Here is a 15342-nt window from a genome sequence, read left to right as displayed (position 1 = left end):
AGCTGGGTTCCAGTTTCTGCTTTGCCCTTTACTTACTCTGTGACCTTAGGCAAGTTGCTTAATCTGTCTTATGCTCAGTTTCCTCAACTACAGAATAACAGACACTGAAAGTTAATTTCAAAAATATCAAGAAACTAAATAGGATAAGCCTTCCAGGTGCCTGGGTACTAGTTAAGCATCCGACTTTTGATTTCGGCTCATGTCGCGACCTCATGGTTCCTGGGATCGAGCCCCAGGTTGGGCTCTGCACTGGCAGTGTCAAGCTGCTCGGGATTCTCTCTCTCTCTCTCCCTCCCTGTCTCTGCTCCTTTCCCTGCTGGTGCTCGCTGTCTCAAAATAAACAAATAAACTTAAAAAAAAAAGATAGTACCTTCCACGTAGCTTTGTTTTAAGAATTGAGTAAGATAGCACATGTGTGTTTTCACCATTTTATTATTTCACAATACAGAGACCTTTTATCTTACATATTTTCGTGCCTTAAGTTAGATTTTCATAAGCTTATCCTTTGCACATCCATGTCAGGGCAGGTATATAAGTAGCCCAGGTTTGCTACCCCAGGAAGATACCTTATCTCTCTGCCTGAATCCCTGAGAGTATTCAGATTAAATAGATAATATTTATCAATTTTTGGTATTACTTTGATATGGAAAGCAGATTATTCGAGAGATAATTTAACTCATGTTTACACAATATATACAGAGATAAAAGAGAAATTTATCGGATTGCAAAAGGGTTGAATGATTGATTGAGCATATTGATAACCAAATTTGAAATCTCATAGGTGGTTTTTCATATGCGTGATTTTATCTCTCTTCAGGATTACATTGTGGTCCATCCTATTTGTTTATGCCACAAATCATTTTATGTTTTGAGTTTATTAAAAGGCCCATCATTATTCTTCATAACTAATTAGTCTTTTATAGGAATTAATCAGCAATTTCTTTTGTCCAAGAGATGGTAACATTTCAGTTTCAAAAACCTGACCCTTAATATGTTTTAGTAATTGATTCATAAATCTTTCTGAAGGGAGAGTCAAATCAATGGGTTCTTTTAAATAAGCTTTTTATTTTGGAGTAATTTTAGACTTACAGAAAAGTCACAGATAGTACAGAGAGTTCCCATATACCCTTCACCCAGTTGCCCCTAATGTTAGCATGTAACAATGGTACATTTGTCAAAACTAAGAGGTTTAACACTGGTATACTACTAAGTAAATTCCACACTTTATTTGAATTTCAGCTGCTTTCCCACTGATTTTCTTTTTCTATTCCAAGATCCAGTCCAGGATACCACAAGGTGTATGATTTGTAGATGGTGGATCAGTAGGATCCCAGAGAGAATTAACCATGTTTTTCTTACCTCTCCTTCCTCCTTTTGTCTTACTCTGGATCTGAATTTCTGCAGATCTTTTTTTCTCTGCCAACAGATAAATGACCTTTCTGGGTCCTTTAACTACCATTTCTGTATTGACAGCTTAGAATTTCAGGATCATGCTTTGAACACTCACTATGTATTTCATTTTATTAATGAATGGGTACTGATCCTTCTGCCTTTTCGCTGGGTCTTGCCCTTTAGACATACCAGGTTGAATGGAGTCTGAGAGCAGAGGGTGCTTCTTCACTGTCAGAACTACCTTCCAAAAGGAAACAAAGCCCTTCCCTACCCTTTTTCTCCCCTCTCCTCTTCTCTCTTCTTTTTTTCTTCTCTCCTCCCCCAGCTCCCTCCTGGTCCCCCCTGTCCCAGAACAACATTGGATGTTTTGACATAAGGCCCTTTCATTTTGCAAAGTAAAGCATGTCCTTGGAAGTGTGGTACCAGATTACTAGCCGTGTCTATGGTCCTAGAGAAAAGCTATGTTTTTGTGTTATAGTTTTACAAAGCACTTTTCACATACATTGTGGAACTTTTTTTTTTTTTTTTTAAGTTCAAAGGGCAAGGATTGTTTTTACAAATTGTATTGTAGTGGGAAAATGGAGGCTTAAAGAAGTTAAGTGACTGGATTAGGTAGCAGCAGAGCCAGGATTGTGTCTTGTGATTCTTTCTCTGATGTTCTTGGTCAGTTCTATAAGTGTATTGCATCCACTTGGAACTTATGAAATATTCGTATAACCAACCCCATATGTCTTGCTCGCCCCTTTCCCCAGAAATTATAGTTAGGTTGACAGTAAGCTCTTTCTGGTTAAGGGTAGGGCTAATTATAGAATACACTGGGTCTTAAAAATGCTGTTGTTTGTATTAAAAGCACAAAAGCCAGAAACACAGTTTGGTGCAGTGTACATTGTGCTGACCCATTTAGGCCGGTTTCCCAAGTTGAAGGAAGAAAATGAACCATGAAAGGGTCTAAAAAAACTCAGCATCTGGAAAGCTTGAGGAAATCCTACGTACAACTCAGGAGAGGGAAACATTTCCAGGGATGCTCTCTAGGGTCTGAGAACCAGAAACCAGGAAAGGCCAGGGAAAAGAGCAAGGGAGCGCAGACACCTCTCTTTCTTCTTGTATCTCTCTGGCCTCTATCAGGAAGGACTTGTGAGAAATTACAATAAATAGGGACCCGGACGAGTACTACTTTTTGGGAATGACACCAAGAAATTACGTGAGGGACACCTGCATGGCTCAGTCAGTTAAGCATCCGACTCTTGATTTCAGCCAAGGTCATGATCTCATGTTCTTGGATTCAAGCCCCACATCAGGCTCTGTGCTGACCCAGCAAAGCCTGCTCAGGATTCTCTCTCTCTCCCTCCCTCTCCCTGTCTCCCTGTCTCTCCCCCTCCCTCCCTCTCTCTCTGCCCATCCCTGGCTCATGCTGTCTCTCTCAAAAGAAGTAAATAAAAACTTTAAAAAAATTTTTTTTTAAATTACTTGAAACTTTAGTACAGACTGATCATGAGGATAAAATATTTTTAAGACCCCATTTATGGCTTCACTATTCTTACCCCATGTAGAAAAGATCTTGTTTCTCTGTGACTTCCAGTGTTGGGTACCATCACCTTTGCATTCCTGTAGCATCTAAAAAGTAGAGAACTACTTGGATTTTATTATTTTTAAAAATTTTTTAAGGTTTATTTATTTTTGAGAGAGAGAGAGACAGAGTGTGAGCGGGGAAGGGCAGAGAGAGAGAGGGAGACACAGAATCTGAAGCAGGCTTCAGGCTCTGAACTGTCAGCAGGGCTCGAACCCACGAACTGTGAGATATAACCTGAGCTGAAGTCGGAGCTTAACCAACTGAGCCACCCAGGTGCCCTGGACTTTTATTATTTTTAAGGAACCAGTATTTCTTTTTATTATTTATGCATACATGTATATCACCCATAAGACCAGATGACTGGATTTGTCAGGGACCCTTAGAGGGGCTTGTGTATTAGCTAAGTTGCATTTTTCTATGACCTTTTAAGTAGAAGTCTGCATTACAGACATCAGGTCTTTCTTTTCTTTTCTTTTCTTTTCTTTCTTTCTTTCTTTCTTTCTTTCTTTCTTTCTTTTTAATTTTTTTAATATTTACTTATTTTTGACAGAGAGAGACAGAGCACAAGCAGGGGAGGGGCAGAGAGAGAAGAAAATATAGAATCTGTGCTGTCAGCACAGAGCCCGATGCAGGGCTCGAACCCAAGAACCATGAGATCGTGACCTGAGCCGAAGTTGGACGCTTAACTGACTGAGCCGCCCAGGCTCCCCAGACATTTTGAGCTTCTCTTTCCCATTAGGTGTAAGAATTCCATGAGAATGAGAACCACGTCTTTTTCATACTTGTAGTACCCAGTACTCTAGTAGCCAACTGTGGCTTTGAGAGGGCAAAAGATCTTGAATGGATGAATTGAATAATAGGAAGAATCTAACTGCTTAGTTAGGATGTGGTGTCTTGAGTATTTCTTTGAAAGTACTCTTCACTCTTGTAACCCAGGAAAGTGTAAACACCACTGAAGGCAGTGACTTTGTTCATTGCTGTGTTTCCAGCAGCAAGCAAAATATCTGGCATATATTAGTAGAACCTCATCTCTCTTGCATGAATGCCTGAGAAGAGTTTTGACAAGAAACTAGGGAAGAACTAAAGGAGGCATGGATATGAGGCAAATTGGTGTGCTTACCAACTAGTGTGTGAAGCAAATAAACACAAAGTGAATAAATGACACTGTGTGCCCATAAATTTTTTTTAAGTTTATGGATTTATTTTGAGGGGGGGGGGGCAGGGGCAGAGAGAGGTGGGGAGGGAAAGAATCCCAAGCAGGCTTCTCACTGGCAGTGTGGGGCTTGATCTCACGACCGTGAAATCATGACCTGAACTGAAATCACGAGTCAGATACAACCAGCTGAGCCACTCAAGTGCCCCAATTTATTTATTTTAATACAGTTTACCCCAAGGTCTCTCTGTGTTTTAAGGAGTTTTAGTATCTTAAATAATTGACTATATATACAGTAGTAAAGAGGATATGTGAAAAGGTGGTTATTACAGAGCATATGGAGGAGAAACTATGAATTCCAGGGTCTGACCTCTCTCATATCCTTCATTCTTTTCTTGTAAAACCTTAATCATAACTTGTACTTTTGATATGTGATTTGCTGTGTGTTTCCCCACTGGACTGAAAACTTTATATAGGAGCAGAGACCACAGGTGTATCCAGCACTTAACATGGGGCCTGACACATAGTAGTTACTTAGTAAATATTTGTTTGGCGGATGAATGAGAAATGAACAGAGATCTGTGTCTCTATCCCGACTTCCAGTCTGCATTTTGGTGGTGATGCTATAAAGTGACCTAGGCAGCAGAACATGAAGAGTACCCTCTTCTGGGACATCCTTCACCTGTTTTTAATCATACAGTCTAAAGATGGAAGTAGTGAATATTCAGAGAATGGGCTTTGGTTCTAAGTGATAGGTGATGTGGTTTACAATTTGGGTATCACTAAATGATTTTTTAAGGCATGGGAGATAAACAGGTACAAAATACACCAATAAAATCGGTGTAATTCACTGCTGCAAAGATGAGTATTCTAATTATTAGCATAGCTAAGCTCCCCCTAAGGCTAAAACCCACCCTGTTCCTTCTCTGATCATCCCAGTGAAACAGATTCTCCAGTTTGAAGTTAGAGGTGGTGATGTCTGTTGTTGAATTAAGTTGTATTTGCTTATTTATTCTGGGACTGGTACCTAAAGGTTATGGAGGGGAAAACAGTGGACCAGTTACTAGGAGATCCGGCTTTGGAAATGTCCTCGCAGTCAGAATCTTCCTTGAAGAGGTCTTACTGAACAAAGGATGATGCCAAAGGAGGGTTTTGGTTTTTTTGTGGTCATTCCTGTACTAACCCCCTTCCTGTTCTTTTCTGCTTCCCTCATAAATACTTTATCCTCTACTCCAGAAGCCTTTGTGGAATCACTAATGGGTAAATATGAATAAGGGGCAGGACAACCTTCCAAGATGCACATTTCCCTCCCCAGTGAAATCCAGGACCACTGACCAGTGGAAGCCACAGTGCTGGGCTTGAGGACGCATCACTTACTTTTTGATTTTTCTTTCTAGTCCTGACTCATGTATTTGTTTGAGGTGTCCGTTTCTGGGACATTACCCCTTGAATGCCATCAACCCACTTCCATGGCCTTACAGGTCAGAAATATATGACGTTTACTCCTTTGCTTTGATTTCCCAGGAAACCAATTATACAAATAGCAATTGATCACCTTTGTTTGAAACAGGTAGAAAACTTGATTAATTCTGATTAATTCCTGATTAATTTTAGAGACACATGATATATTAAATTTGTGGAATTCAATAACAGTGAAAGGATAAAGACTCATGCGTGTACACATATAGGTATTTTTGTTTAGTTTTTATCGACTTGAAGAGTGGAGAAGAAATCTGAATGCTGGTGTATAATGAATAGAGAGATTTTGTCAAATTCCTACTGTTTTGAATCTACTTGGTCTAGCACTGCCTATGAATATGATCATTTGAACTTGTGTCAGATACTCCTTGGTGATGGCAGGTGTGCATTAAAATGTACTAGCACATATGGCTCTTAGGCTGTTTACTATAAGTGAGTTATTAAATGATTTCTTCTCAAATGAATAATCCCTAAAGTCTGGACACATAATAGGCATTTTATTTAGAGTGCTTAGAATTGAGAGGAATTAAGTTAGACTAAGGGGAAATTCATATAGATAATCTATTACTTTGTAGTTGAAAGTTTTAGAAGAAGGATGTGTATATATACACAACCAAACAGATCAATTCTAAAACAAAATCAAGTAGAGACTGACAACTATAGTTTGGAGTTTATTGCTTAGGTCTTTTTTTTTTTTTTAATCCTCCTTATAAACATTGTTCAAATTGGCAGGGGAGGGTTGTGCAACGTATAAAACAGTACCTATCTATAGTCAGGTTGTACCAATACTCCAGACACTACTGATACAGGGTGAATTCTATTATTTGAATGGGGAACTTGGTCAGATTTCAGAGAAGCATGGAGTTTAGAGTTCACTGCTGAGAGGGGACAGGATGGAATTTTCAGATAACTGGACTTTAATTTCATTTAGTTTTACAGATGGAAAGATTTATTAGATAAACTTTCCTCTTTGAGCTAGTAAATTGGCCTTTACTGTGTTCTCCATAGAAAACTTGAGTCATAGACTTTTTGCTCTCATGAGGCAACAAGTTTTTCAGTCAAGAAGTTTGCATAATATCCCTTATGGCCCTATATATAGATGGGTTATTTAGGAGGGCTGCTGATTGATATTTCAGACTTATTTTTGGATGATGGCCAGAGTTTTCATTATTGTTCCTTTGAAGTGTTCAGACTTACTAAATTGTAAGCAAGTTTCTTAAATTTCTAAATTTCTCTATTCTCACAAATCAAATCAATTTGTTGTATTTAATCATTTTCTGGGGTGCCTGTGTGGCACAGTTGGTTGAACATCTTGATCTTGGCTCAGGTCATGATCTCACAGTTTGTGAGTATCGAGTCCCACATTGGGTTGTGTGCTAATGATGCGGAGCCTGCTTGGGAATCTGTCTCTCCTTCTCTCTGCCCTTCCCTGCTTGTACTCTCGCTCGCGCGCTCTCTCTCTCTCTCTTTCTCTCTCAAAATAAATAAACTTAAAATTTTTAAAAATCATTTTCTAATAGCTCATCTTACACTGGGCTTTAGAAACACTGTATATAAAAGTTGACAGATATTTTCCCTTTTTTCCTCTTACTTTCTTTCCTCTAAAGAGATGTATAGTATTAAATGCCCATACTCTAGAATCACAAAGACCTGTACTGAATTCTCATGCCAGCACTTTGGAGCTGTGTGACCGAAGGCAAAATTTTGAAGGTCTGATCCTTAGTTTCCTTATCTGTAAAATGGAGATAATAAGTGTACCATCCTCATGGGGCTTTTTTTTAAATTAAATTAAAAGCATGTCAGTCACTTGACAGGGTCTGACACGTAGCAATGCTCGATGACTCCTAGCTATTAACTATTTGCATTTTATTTTTATAATTAATGTTGCTGCTAATCTATGGTTCTCATTTACCTGAAATCAAATTCTTAGATTAATTTAAATTTATTTTACTGAATAAAATTTTACTGAATTTATTTTATCACCCAAACTCCTTTGACCTTGGCCTGGACCATCCATTTTCCTCAGTCCCTTTGTCTGTCTCACCAGAGAACCCATCCAGGTGCTCATATTCTATGCCTCTTGTTTCCGCAGCTTCTGGAAGACTCTGGAGAAGCAGAGAAATAAGAAACCCAAGTTCTAGTGTCAGAATGTTTGGGTTCAAATTCTGTTGCACTTCTTATTAGTGGAATAATCTTAGGTACATTACTTCACGCTGGGCCTTATTTTTCTACCTCTAAAATGGGATTAGTAATGCCCATGTTTCTCCGTAGTGGGGTGTTAGATTAAATGAGTTAAAACATTAGAGGACATGGAACGATGTTTGGCACAGAGCACACTTTCTATAAATGCCACTAGTGTGGCTGTTGTTTTATCCATTTATTTTGCAAGGCTTTAGGTGTTAATTTATAAAAAAAATAATAGTTATAACCTCCTGATTAGATCTCTCAGACTATATGTATTACCATTTTGAGATATAGTTGAATTCAAGAAACAATTATGAAATGCTTACTGTGTATTAAGTACTATGGAGGGCATATAGTAATAAGATATTTTCTCTGCCCTCCAGGAGTTTATAAACTGGTAGGAGAGATAACTACATTCAGGGGTAACTATTACACAGAGTAAAATATTACTATACTTTCTATAACAGATAAAAGGTAGTTGCCAGGAAGTCTAGAGTAATTCTGCATGCTGGGGAGTCAGGAAGGTCAGATGGAAAGGGTAGGTATTTCCATGTGAAGTGAATAAACAGGCCAGTACATGAGACTTGAGGAAGAGTCATTAGACAGCCTTGATTGGGGTGCTTACAGTGGGAGAGCCTGGGAGTGTTCAGTGCAACATAGCAAAACTGTGGCACCAGTAACTTGGTAAGAGGAGGAGTGTGAGGGAGGTGGAGGAGTTGAAGTTGGCTCAAAAATTTTAATACTAGTTCAGGAGTCAGGGAGTGGGGGGCTTTGCAGATAGTGCTTCCATTTAGAGAGGTGAGGATGGAAGGTGGGTTAGGTTTTTGGGAGAAAGACACGTTCTACTTTGGACCTGCTGAATTTGAGATGTAGTCAGGAGCCTAGTTAGAGTTCTGCCATTCTTGGAGGCATTCTTAAAAACTGCTCTATGAATGGAAAAGGCAGGTACTTAAGGTAATGTGATTCCTAATAGATGCAGGTCTCCCTCTCACGTGACTTGTAGAGACCTTACAGTTGCAGACTTCTCATGTAAGGGGAGTCTCCCTGGCTCAGGATCCTCCTAGCCCTCCTCCTCTGAACATGTTCACACTTAGCCTTTGAATGCAGCTTGTGCCGTGGTCATTCTGCGTGGTGTGCAGTGGAAATGCCCTTTAGGTTTCATTGGCATTTGAAATAGAGATCACTGACTTTTAACTTCATAAAAATGCCTATGGAGTTGTTTCATTAGGTGATTAGAGTAGAAATAGGAGAAATACTCGTCGCCCTCTCCTAGCCCACGTGCGCTTTGACTCATGTAGCTTGGTGGTTTCACCTCAACAGAAAAAAAAGCTCTAAATGAAAGTAAGAGGAAGAAAAGAGTTATATTAATGGTAAAATGTTTTCTGGTCGAGAGAAATGCGTTGCTCAGTTAAAAGTACGTGTAACTTTTAGATGCAAAAGAAAAGATTTTACAAATAACCAATACTTCCTGATCTGTGTGAATACCGTGTCTTTGCTGCACTCATGGTGGTAAACACATGCTACCAGGAAGACAGTGTAGACCATCTAGAAAGCCTTTCCTGCTGGGTGTTGGTCCTCATTATATTTCCTTTGAGTTAAGAACTTGTGTTTTTTTAGTCTTAGGAGGAGGATACAGTGTTGTAGGAGGTTTTGAGCAAGAGGCAAGACTTTGGTACTTTGTGGATTGTTATCGCCCTGCAAGACCCTTCGCAACTTCCTCTCGCCGCCCACAGCAGAATACGGAAACCCTGCTGTATCAGGCCACTTCTGCAATTATAGACAGTCCCGGTTAAAGGGACCCTTCTTTCACACTACACCCTTCTGTGCGGGAGACCTTCTCTGCATTTGACAATGTGTCTTTTGTGGTGGAATGCCCAGCTGAACCTCCATGTCTCCTCTCTCTTTGCCGCCCTGCAGTGCTGCAGTTGAAGCTCCAGCAGCGCCGGACTCGAGAAGAACTGGTGAGCCAAGGGATCATGCCGCGTAAGTGCCTCTCTCTCTTTCTCTCAGTGTTTGATGGAGTTGCGTTTTCAACATGGCTCGCATGCCTAGTGTGCTGTGGGAAGGATCTAACAAAACGAGGGCGACAGATTTCATTTGTCACCTTCTTTCTTGTGCTTTTCCAAGTTCCGGGGCTTTCAGTCACTAATAGTTAACTGCCCTTATTGATCAGGTTCAGTGAAACAAACAGCGTTAGGTTTACTGGTGCCCTGGAACCATCCTTAGCTTTTGAATTGCACCTTTCAGGGCTTTCTACTCCCTATTACACTTCCCTTTTAGGAGGAGCAAATCTTGAGCTGGGGTGTTGTGAGGAAGAACCTACCTCTTGCATGTGTTTTGCCTTAGGTGTTTAGGTTCTTGGGAAGGGAAAACCCTTTTCTACCTGGTATTTTATTTTGAATCAACTGTGGTTTTCTTTAGAGTGAGATTCTCAGATACCCTATGGCTGGCATGGGTGTGATTGTGCTTGTGGGGTTCTTGCAGAGCTGGGTTTACTGGGTGCACAACTCACTACATCACTTGAGGAGAAATGAAACCGACATTGGAATCTGTGAGAAGTAAGAAAATTTGCTTTTTATACCAACAGCATTATAAAGTGGAAACTGGCACCAGCAAGATTTTGCTCTTTTTGACATTTCTTTTTAAGTCATCAGTGGAGAACTTAAGCTTTCCCTTCTTTCTTTTCTCTTGTGTGTTATTGCTACTTGGACACACCCTAATGAAGTTAAAAAAAAAAAAAAAAAAAGGAAAAAGGAAAAAGTCCTATAACAGAGCCCGTAAGTCTCTAGCTTCATAGAGAGAGAACTGATGTTTTTCACCTTAATGCAGCATTGACCTGCTGCCACTGTATTTTCCTAATTCTCATTCACTTACTCACTCAGAATATTTGGGAACCTATATGTGCCCATTGATGGAGCAAGATAAATCCAGCTCCTGCTCTCAGGAGCTTTATGTTTAAAAGGAGAATAGTGATAGTACACAAGGAGACAAATAAGATAATTTCAGAACATGGAAATTACGTAATTTCCAAGTTTGTTACGATGTAAGCTAACTGGCTGGTGTGGAATAATAGGAATGAGATGGGGTTACTTTGGATAAAGATGGTCAGGAAAGGCCTCCCTGAGGAGGAAATATGTGAGCTGAGGTCTGAAGGATGAGATGGAGTCAGCCATGCAGAAGCAGGCAGAGGGCCAGGGGAAAGGGAGAACAAGCATAAGAGCCTAGTGCAGGTAAGAGCCAGTTTGAAACGTTTGAAAACATCAAGGAAGCCAGCGTGGCTGGGGCCTGGTGAGTGAAGGGAGAGCAGGCCAAGTTAAGATTGGCAGGGTGGGCGGGGCTAAAATGAGAGCCTATCAACTGCACGGAAGAGGTGGGTTTTATTTTAGGTACAGTGTGAAGCCCTTGAAGCCTTTTTTTAAAATTTTTTTTTCAACGTTTTTTATTTATTTTTGGGACAGAGAGAGACAGAGCATGAACAGGGGAGGGGCAGAGAGAGAGGGAGACACAGAATCGGAAACAGGCTCCAGGCTCCGAGCCATCAGCCCAGAGCCTGTTGCCGGGCTCGAACTCACAGACCGCGAGATCGTGACCTGGCTGAAGTCAGACGCTTAACTGACTGCGCCACCCAGGCGCCCCGCCCTTGAAGCCTTTTAAGCGAGTTAGGATGGGATTTGATTCAGGGCATGGTAATGGCAGGTCCATTTCTAAGAGCTAGAACCTTATAGCAGCTGTAAGGAATCTGAGGTCTGTTTCTGTCCTAAGCATCAGCCAGGAACTTAAGTCTCAAATTCAGCTTCGGGTTTACTGCAATTAACTACCAAACCATTTACCCACATTATGCTGCAATCTTCTCTGGCTTTCCAGTGAAGGACATCCCCCCCCACTCCTGCCCCCCCCTTAAAGAGTCAAGAGCAGACGGCTTGTGCAGTGGATCAATAATGTGATCAGGTAGGGCAGTGATATGCTTTACAAAACACTCCAGATCTGCCTCTCTAGAAACCTTTGTAGAGGGACAGGTCACTCAGAGTCTCATCTCCTTGTCCCTTTCACCAAGGACATCATGTGTTTAATGTCTTCTCTGTGCCCAGGGTAGTCTTAGAGAGATTAAAGAAATTTGAGGCAAATTAGTTACCTGCCCTCAAGACATTTAACAGTTTATTTGGGTGGCTAAAATCCACCGATGCACAAAATAAAGAGCAATTCAGCATCCTGTGGGGTGCTGACTAATTACAGTACAAGTTCTGAGAGCATAATGCTACTTCTCAGGATCTGTAAGATGTTCAGTGTCTAAAAGCCTTGCATTCTCCCACCTGTCTTTCACTTGGTACTAGGGGCTACTATAGATCAATATGATTTATTGGGTACAGTCCTCCTGTTTAGCATTTCTTGTAGTATTCTCTGTTGTTAAGACAAATGATGCTTCACTTACTGCGGTTGCTTATAGATTTCCCTCCAACTGCACTGTGAGCTCCTTGAGAAAGTAACTTATTTATATTCCTGTCTCTAGTGCCTGGCACTGAATGAATGAATCAAGACATTCGGTTGTAAAGTGTGATATGTGTGTGTGTGAATGACAGACACACAGAAGCAGATACTGCTCTGTTGCAAACTCGTTGGAATTCTGGGCATGGAATTTGGAATGACACTTCTATCAGGAGCGCAGGTTCTAAAATGTTTTGAATATCTAATTGTATACTCTGTGTTGTTCTCTGTATCTGTGAAGTGAGAATAATTGTGCTTCTTGTAGGATTAGAAGTGATCTGCCTCTGTGAGAATACAGCATCTTCCTCCTACCAAGAACCACCTTTGGCTATGGACACAGTCTTGGTTTTCAGCTTTTCTAGTGCAGGAAGTAGGTAGCAAACTCTTAGATTATGGGAGCTCTAGAATGTTGATGCCTGGGAATAGTTTCAGGTGTGAAATTCCCTGTTCACCTACATACCTGGTGATACACAGATAGGTCCTGAGTTCACAAAGCTGAGGGTTTTTGTTTGTTTTTTGGGTTTTTTTGTTTTTTGGTTTTTGGTTTTTGGGGTTTTTTTTTTGCCAGCTGTGCACCCTCTGAGTGAATCTTCTTCCTTACCATAGTCCTGTGCTCTCTACCCTTACTCTTGTTGTAACCTCCAACACCCTGTGCCTCCCTGACCTCCCCACTACCTGCCATCTTCTACCAGCCCCACTTCTCACCCTCCAGTCCACATCTTTCAAAGAAAACCTGAGCAGTGCTGGAGACAACCTGTAAGTGACCAGCAAGTTGTTGTTGATTATTGGAGATTTGGAGACCTGAACAAGTAATCTGGTTGGAAGGGCCTATTTCTTTCCCATCTTGCTAAGCTGAGGAGTTTCTGTAAAGCGTGTTTATATGCAAGTTTGCTGTACAACTTAGGAAGTAGGTAGGGCCTCAAACTGGGGAAAGGAGTGGTGTAGTCATGGCTGCATTTTGCCTCATCATTTCTGTGTTTATATCTTTTATCAAGTTCTTCTCATTCCAATCTTATTTATAGCTCTGGGAAGAAAAGCCCACCCACCTCATCTCCCAGAATACTCCTACACAGTTGCCACGTAGGACTGGCTTTCAGTTCTGACAGCGTATCTGTAGGACACCATGTCTTCAATGGCTCCCTTTGCACTCAGGGTGGTTGAGGTTCTGCATATCATTCTAAGTTGGAGTATGACCTTTCATAAAGTGTAGGGAATTAAAGAATCTCCCAGTCCCACTGCTGCTTGATGTGCTCCGTTCATGGCATCTAAACTATGGGGTTTGGAAGTTGGTTTCTGATGTGTGTTTCAAACAGGATCACTTCCCAGCATCTGTCATTCTCATCATGTAAATACGTGTCTCACATTTAACACTATATAAGCCCTACCAAATACAGAGGGCCAGATAACAAAGGATTACATAATCGAGGCCCTGAGCTTTCTTTAATAATGTCTGAAGCGCCACATATCTTGAGGGAAAGGAGAGATGGCACAGATAGGAAACTGATGTTCAAGTCCAAAGAGTAAGCCCAGCAATGCTGCTGTACCCAGAATGAAGACTCCTAGAAGAGACGGGTCTTGTGTGCTACACTTTGTTCTCAGACAGAACTTCCCCCACAGCCTTCCTTTCTCTTTGACATTTAAAGGTGTACAAGGTCATAAGGTTTAGGTGAAAATTAAGAAAAATGTTCTGGCAGTGAGAGCTGCTGCAGAGGAATAACCTTTTAAAGGAAAACACGAACATTCTCCTGATCCCAGACAAATGAGAAAAAAGTTTCCTGTAATCTGTCTGAATATGAAAGAAGAACTTTGTCTGCTTCTTCCTTCTTAGCCTTTTGTTAGTCTATTGTGAATCCTTGAGAAAAGCATAGAGTAGCATGTTTCTAATGCTGTAATTAACCCTCAGTTCATTATTTTCCCATGTGCATGTAGTAGAAAAACCTTGGTACCTTGGCAAGCATGTGAAGAAATCAGTTTTTGTCCTGTAGATTCTCTAAGAACCTTGCTCCATTGCTTGAGTGAGCTTGTTTTTTCACTTTATTGTTATTATTTTTTAAGTTTATTCATTTATTTGAAAGAGTGAGCATGAGCAGGGGAGGGTTAGAGAGAGGGGGAAAGAGAGAATCCCAAGTGGATTCCACGTTGTCAGGGCAGAGCCTGGTGCAGGGCTTGAACCCACGAACTGTGAGATCATGACCTGAGCCGAAGTTGGAGGTTTAACCAACTGAGCCACCCAGGTGCCCCAATTTTTCACTTTAAATGGCATTTCTGTGCAGCCAGCCAGTGCCATTGGTGACACTTAACCACTGAATGGTTAGGAGAATCCAGAGAGTGCAAAGGCAACACAGTGCAGAGAGGGCAGCCACTTGGTATCAATCCAGAAGCCTCTCAAACTACCTAGCCCCTGAAGGGTGCTCAAACATGTGGCTAGGTGAAAAAGTGAGCAAATTGGTCTGTTTTGACTGGATCATACAAACAGGCCCTGTGTATCTCACATTGAAACTGGAAAGAACGGCTTTATGTAATGAGGTCCCACCACTCTGTACTTTTAATAAACTTTGCCATATCTTGACTCCCTAACCTTTAGTTCTGCAGCTTAATCCCTTTGTCATGGTTCAGCTGCCATTGTTAGCCAAGTGATACATACACATAGAGACAGTGTGGCCCTGTTGTAGCACTCATAGCTTATCTGTCATTTTAACTGGGCCCCAGTGTTAGCTGGAAATCTCCTGTTCATCTGATTATAGCAATCTCTGCACCAAGAAGACATTTTTTTAAAATTTATTTTTAAGTTTATTTTGAGAGAGAGCGAGAGCATGAGTGGGATAGGAGCAGAGAGAGAGGGGGAGAGAGAATTCCAAGCAGGCTTTGCGCTGTCCTCGCAGGGCCCAACTCGGGGCTCCAGCTCACAAACTGTTGAGATCATGACCTGAGCCAAGATCAAGAGTCAGACACTTAGCTGACTGAGCCACCCAGGCACCCCAAGAAATTTCTTTTAAATTCTAACAAGAGGTTTTTTAATGGCTTGCAGTATCAGGATTGATTACTATGATCCCTTTGTCTTGGAAGCTGAATTTCTTCTTAA

General features: G+C 41.0%; 1 protein-coding gene across 6 annotated transcripts in view; it reads left to right on the top strand.

The window, feature by feature from the left end:
* MRTFA (myocardin related transcription factor A) overlaps positions 1-15342 on the top strand; it is a 215355-nt gene that overhangs the window by 162506 nt on the left and 37507 nt on the right. For all 6 annotated transcript variants that reach the window (XM_043562685.1, XM_043562686.1, XM_043562684.1 and 3 more), the window contains one exon: positions 9696-9761. In XM_043562685.1, coding sequence (XP_043418620.1) covers positions 9755-9761 — 7 coding nt within the window. In that variant the 5' untranslated portion in view covers positions 9696-9754. The remainder of the gene's footprint in view (positions 1-9695; positions 9762-15342) is intronic.

Source organism: Prionailurus bengalensis, chromosome B4 (assembly GCF_016509475.1).
Source record: "Prionailurus bengalensis isolate Pbe53 chromosome B4, Fcat_Pben_1.1_paternal_pri, whole genome shotgun sequence".
Taxonomy (NCBI): domain Eukaryota; kingdom Metazoa; phylum Chordata; class Mammalia; order Carnivora; family Felidae; genus Prionailurus; species Prionailurus bengalensis.
The sequence above is the reverse complement of the archived record's forward strand: the minus strand, read 5'-3'. Positions and strand labels throughout refer to the sequence as shown.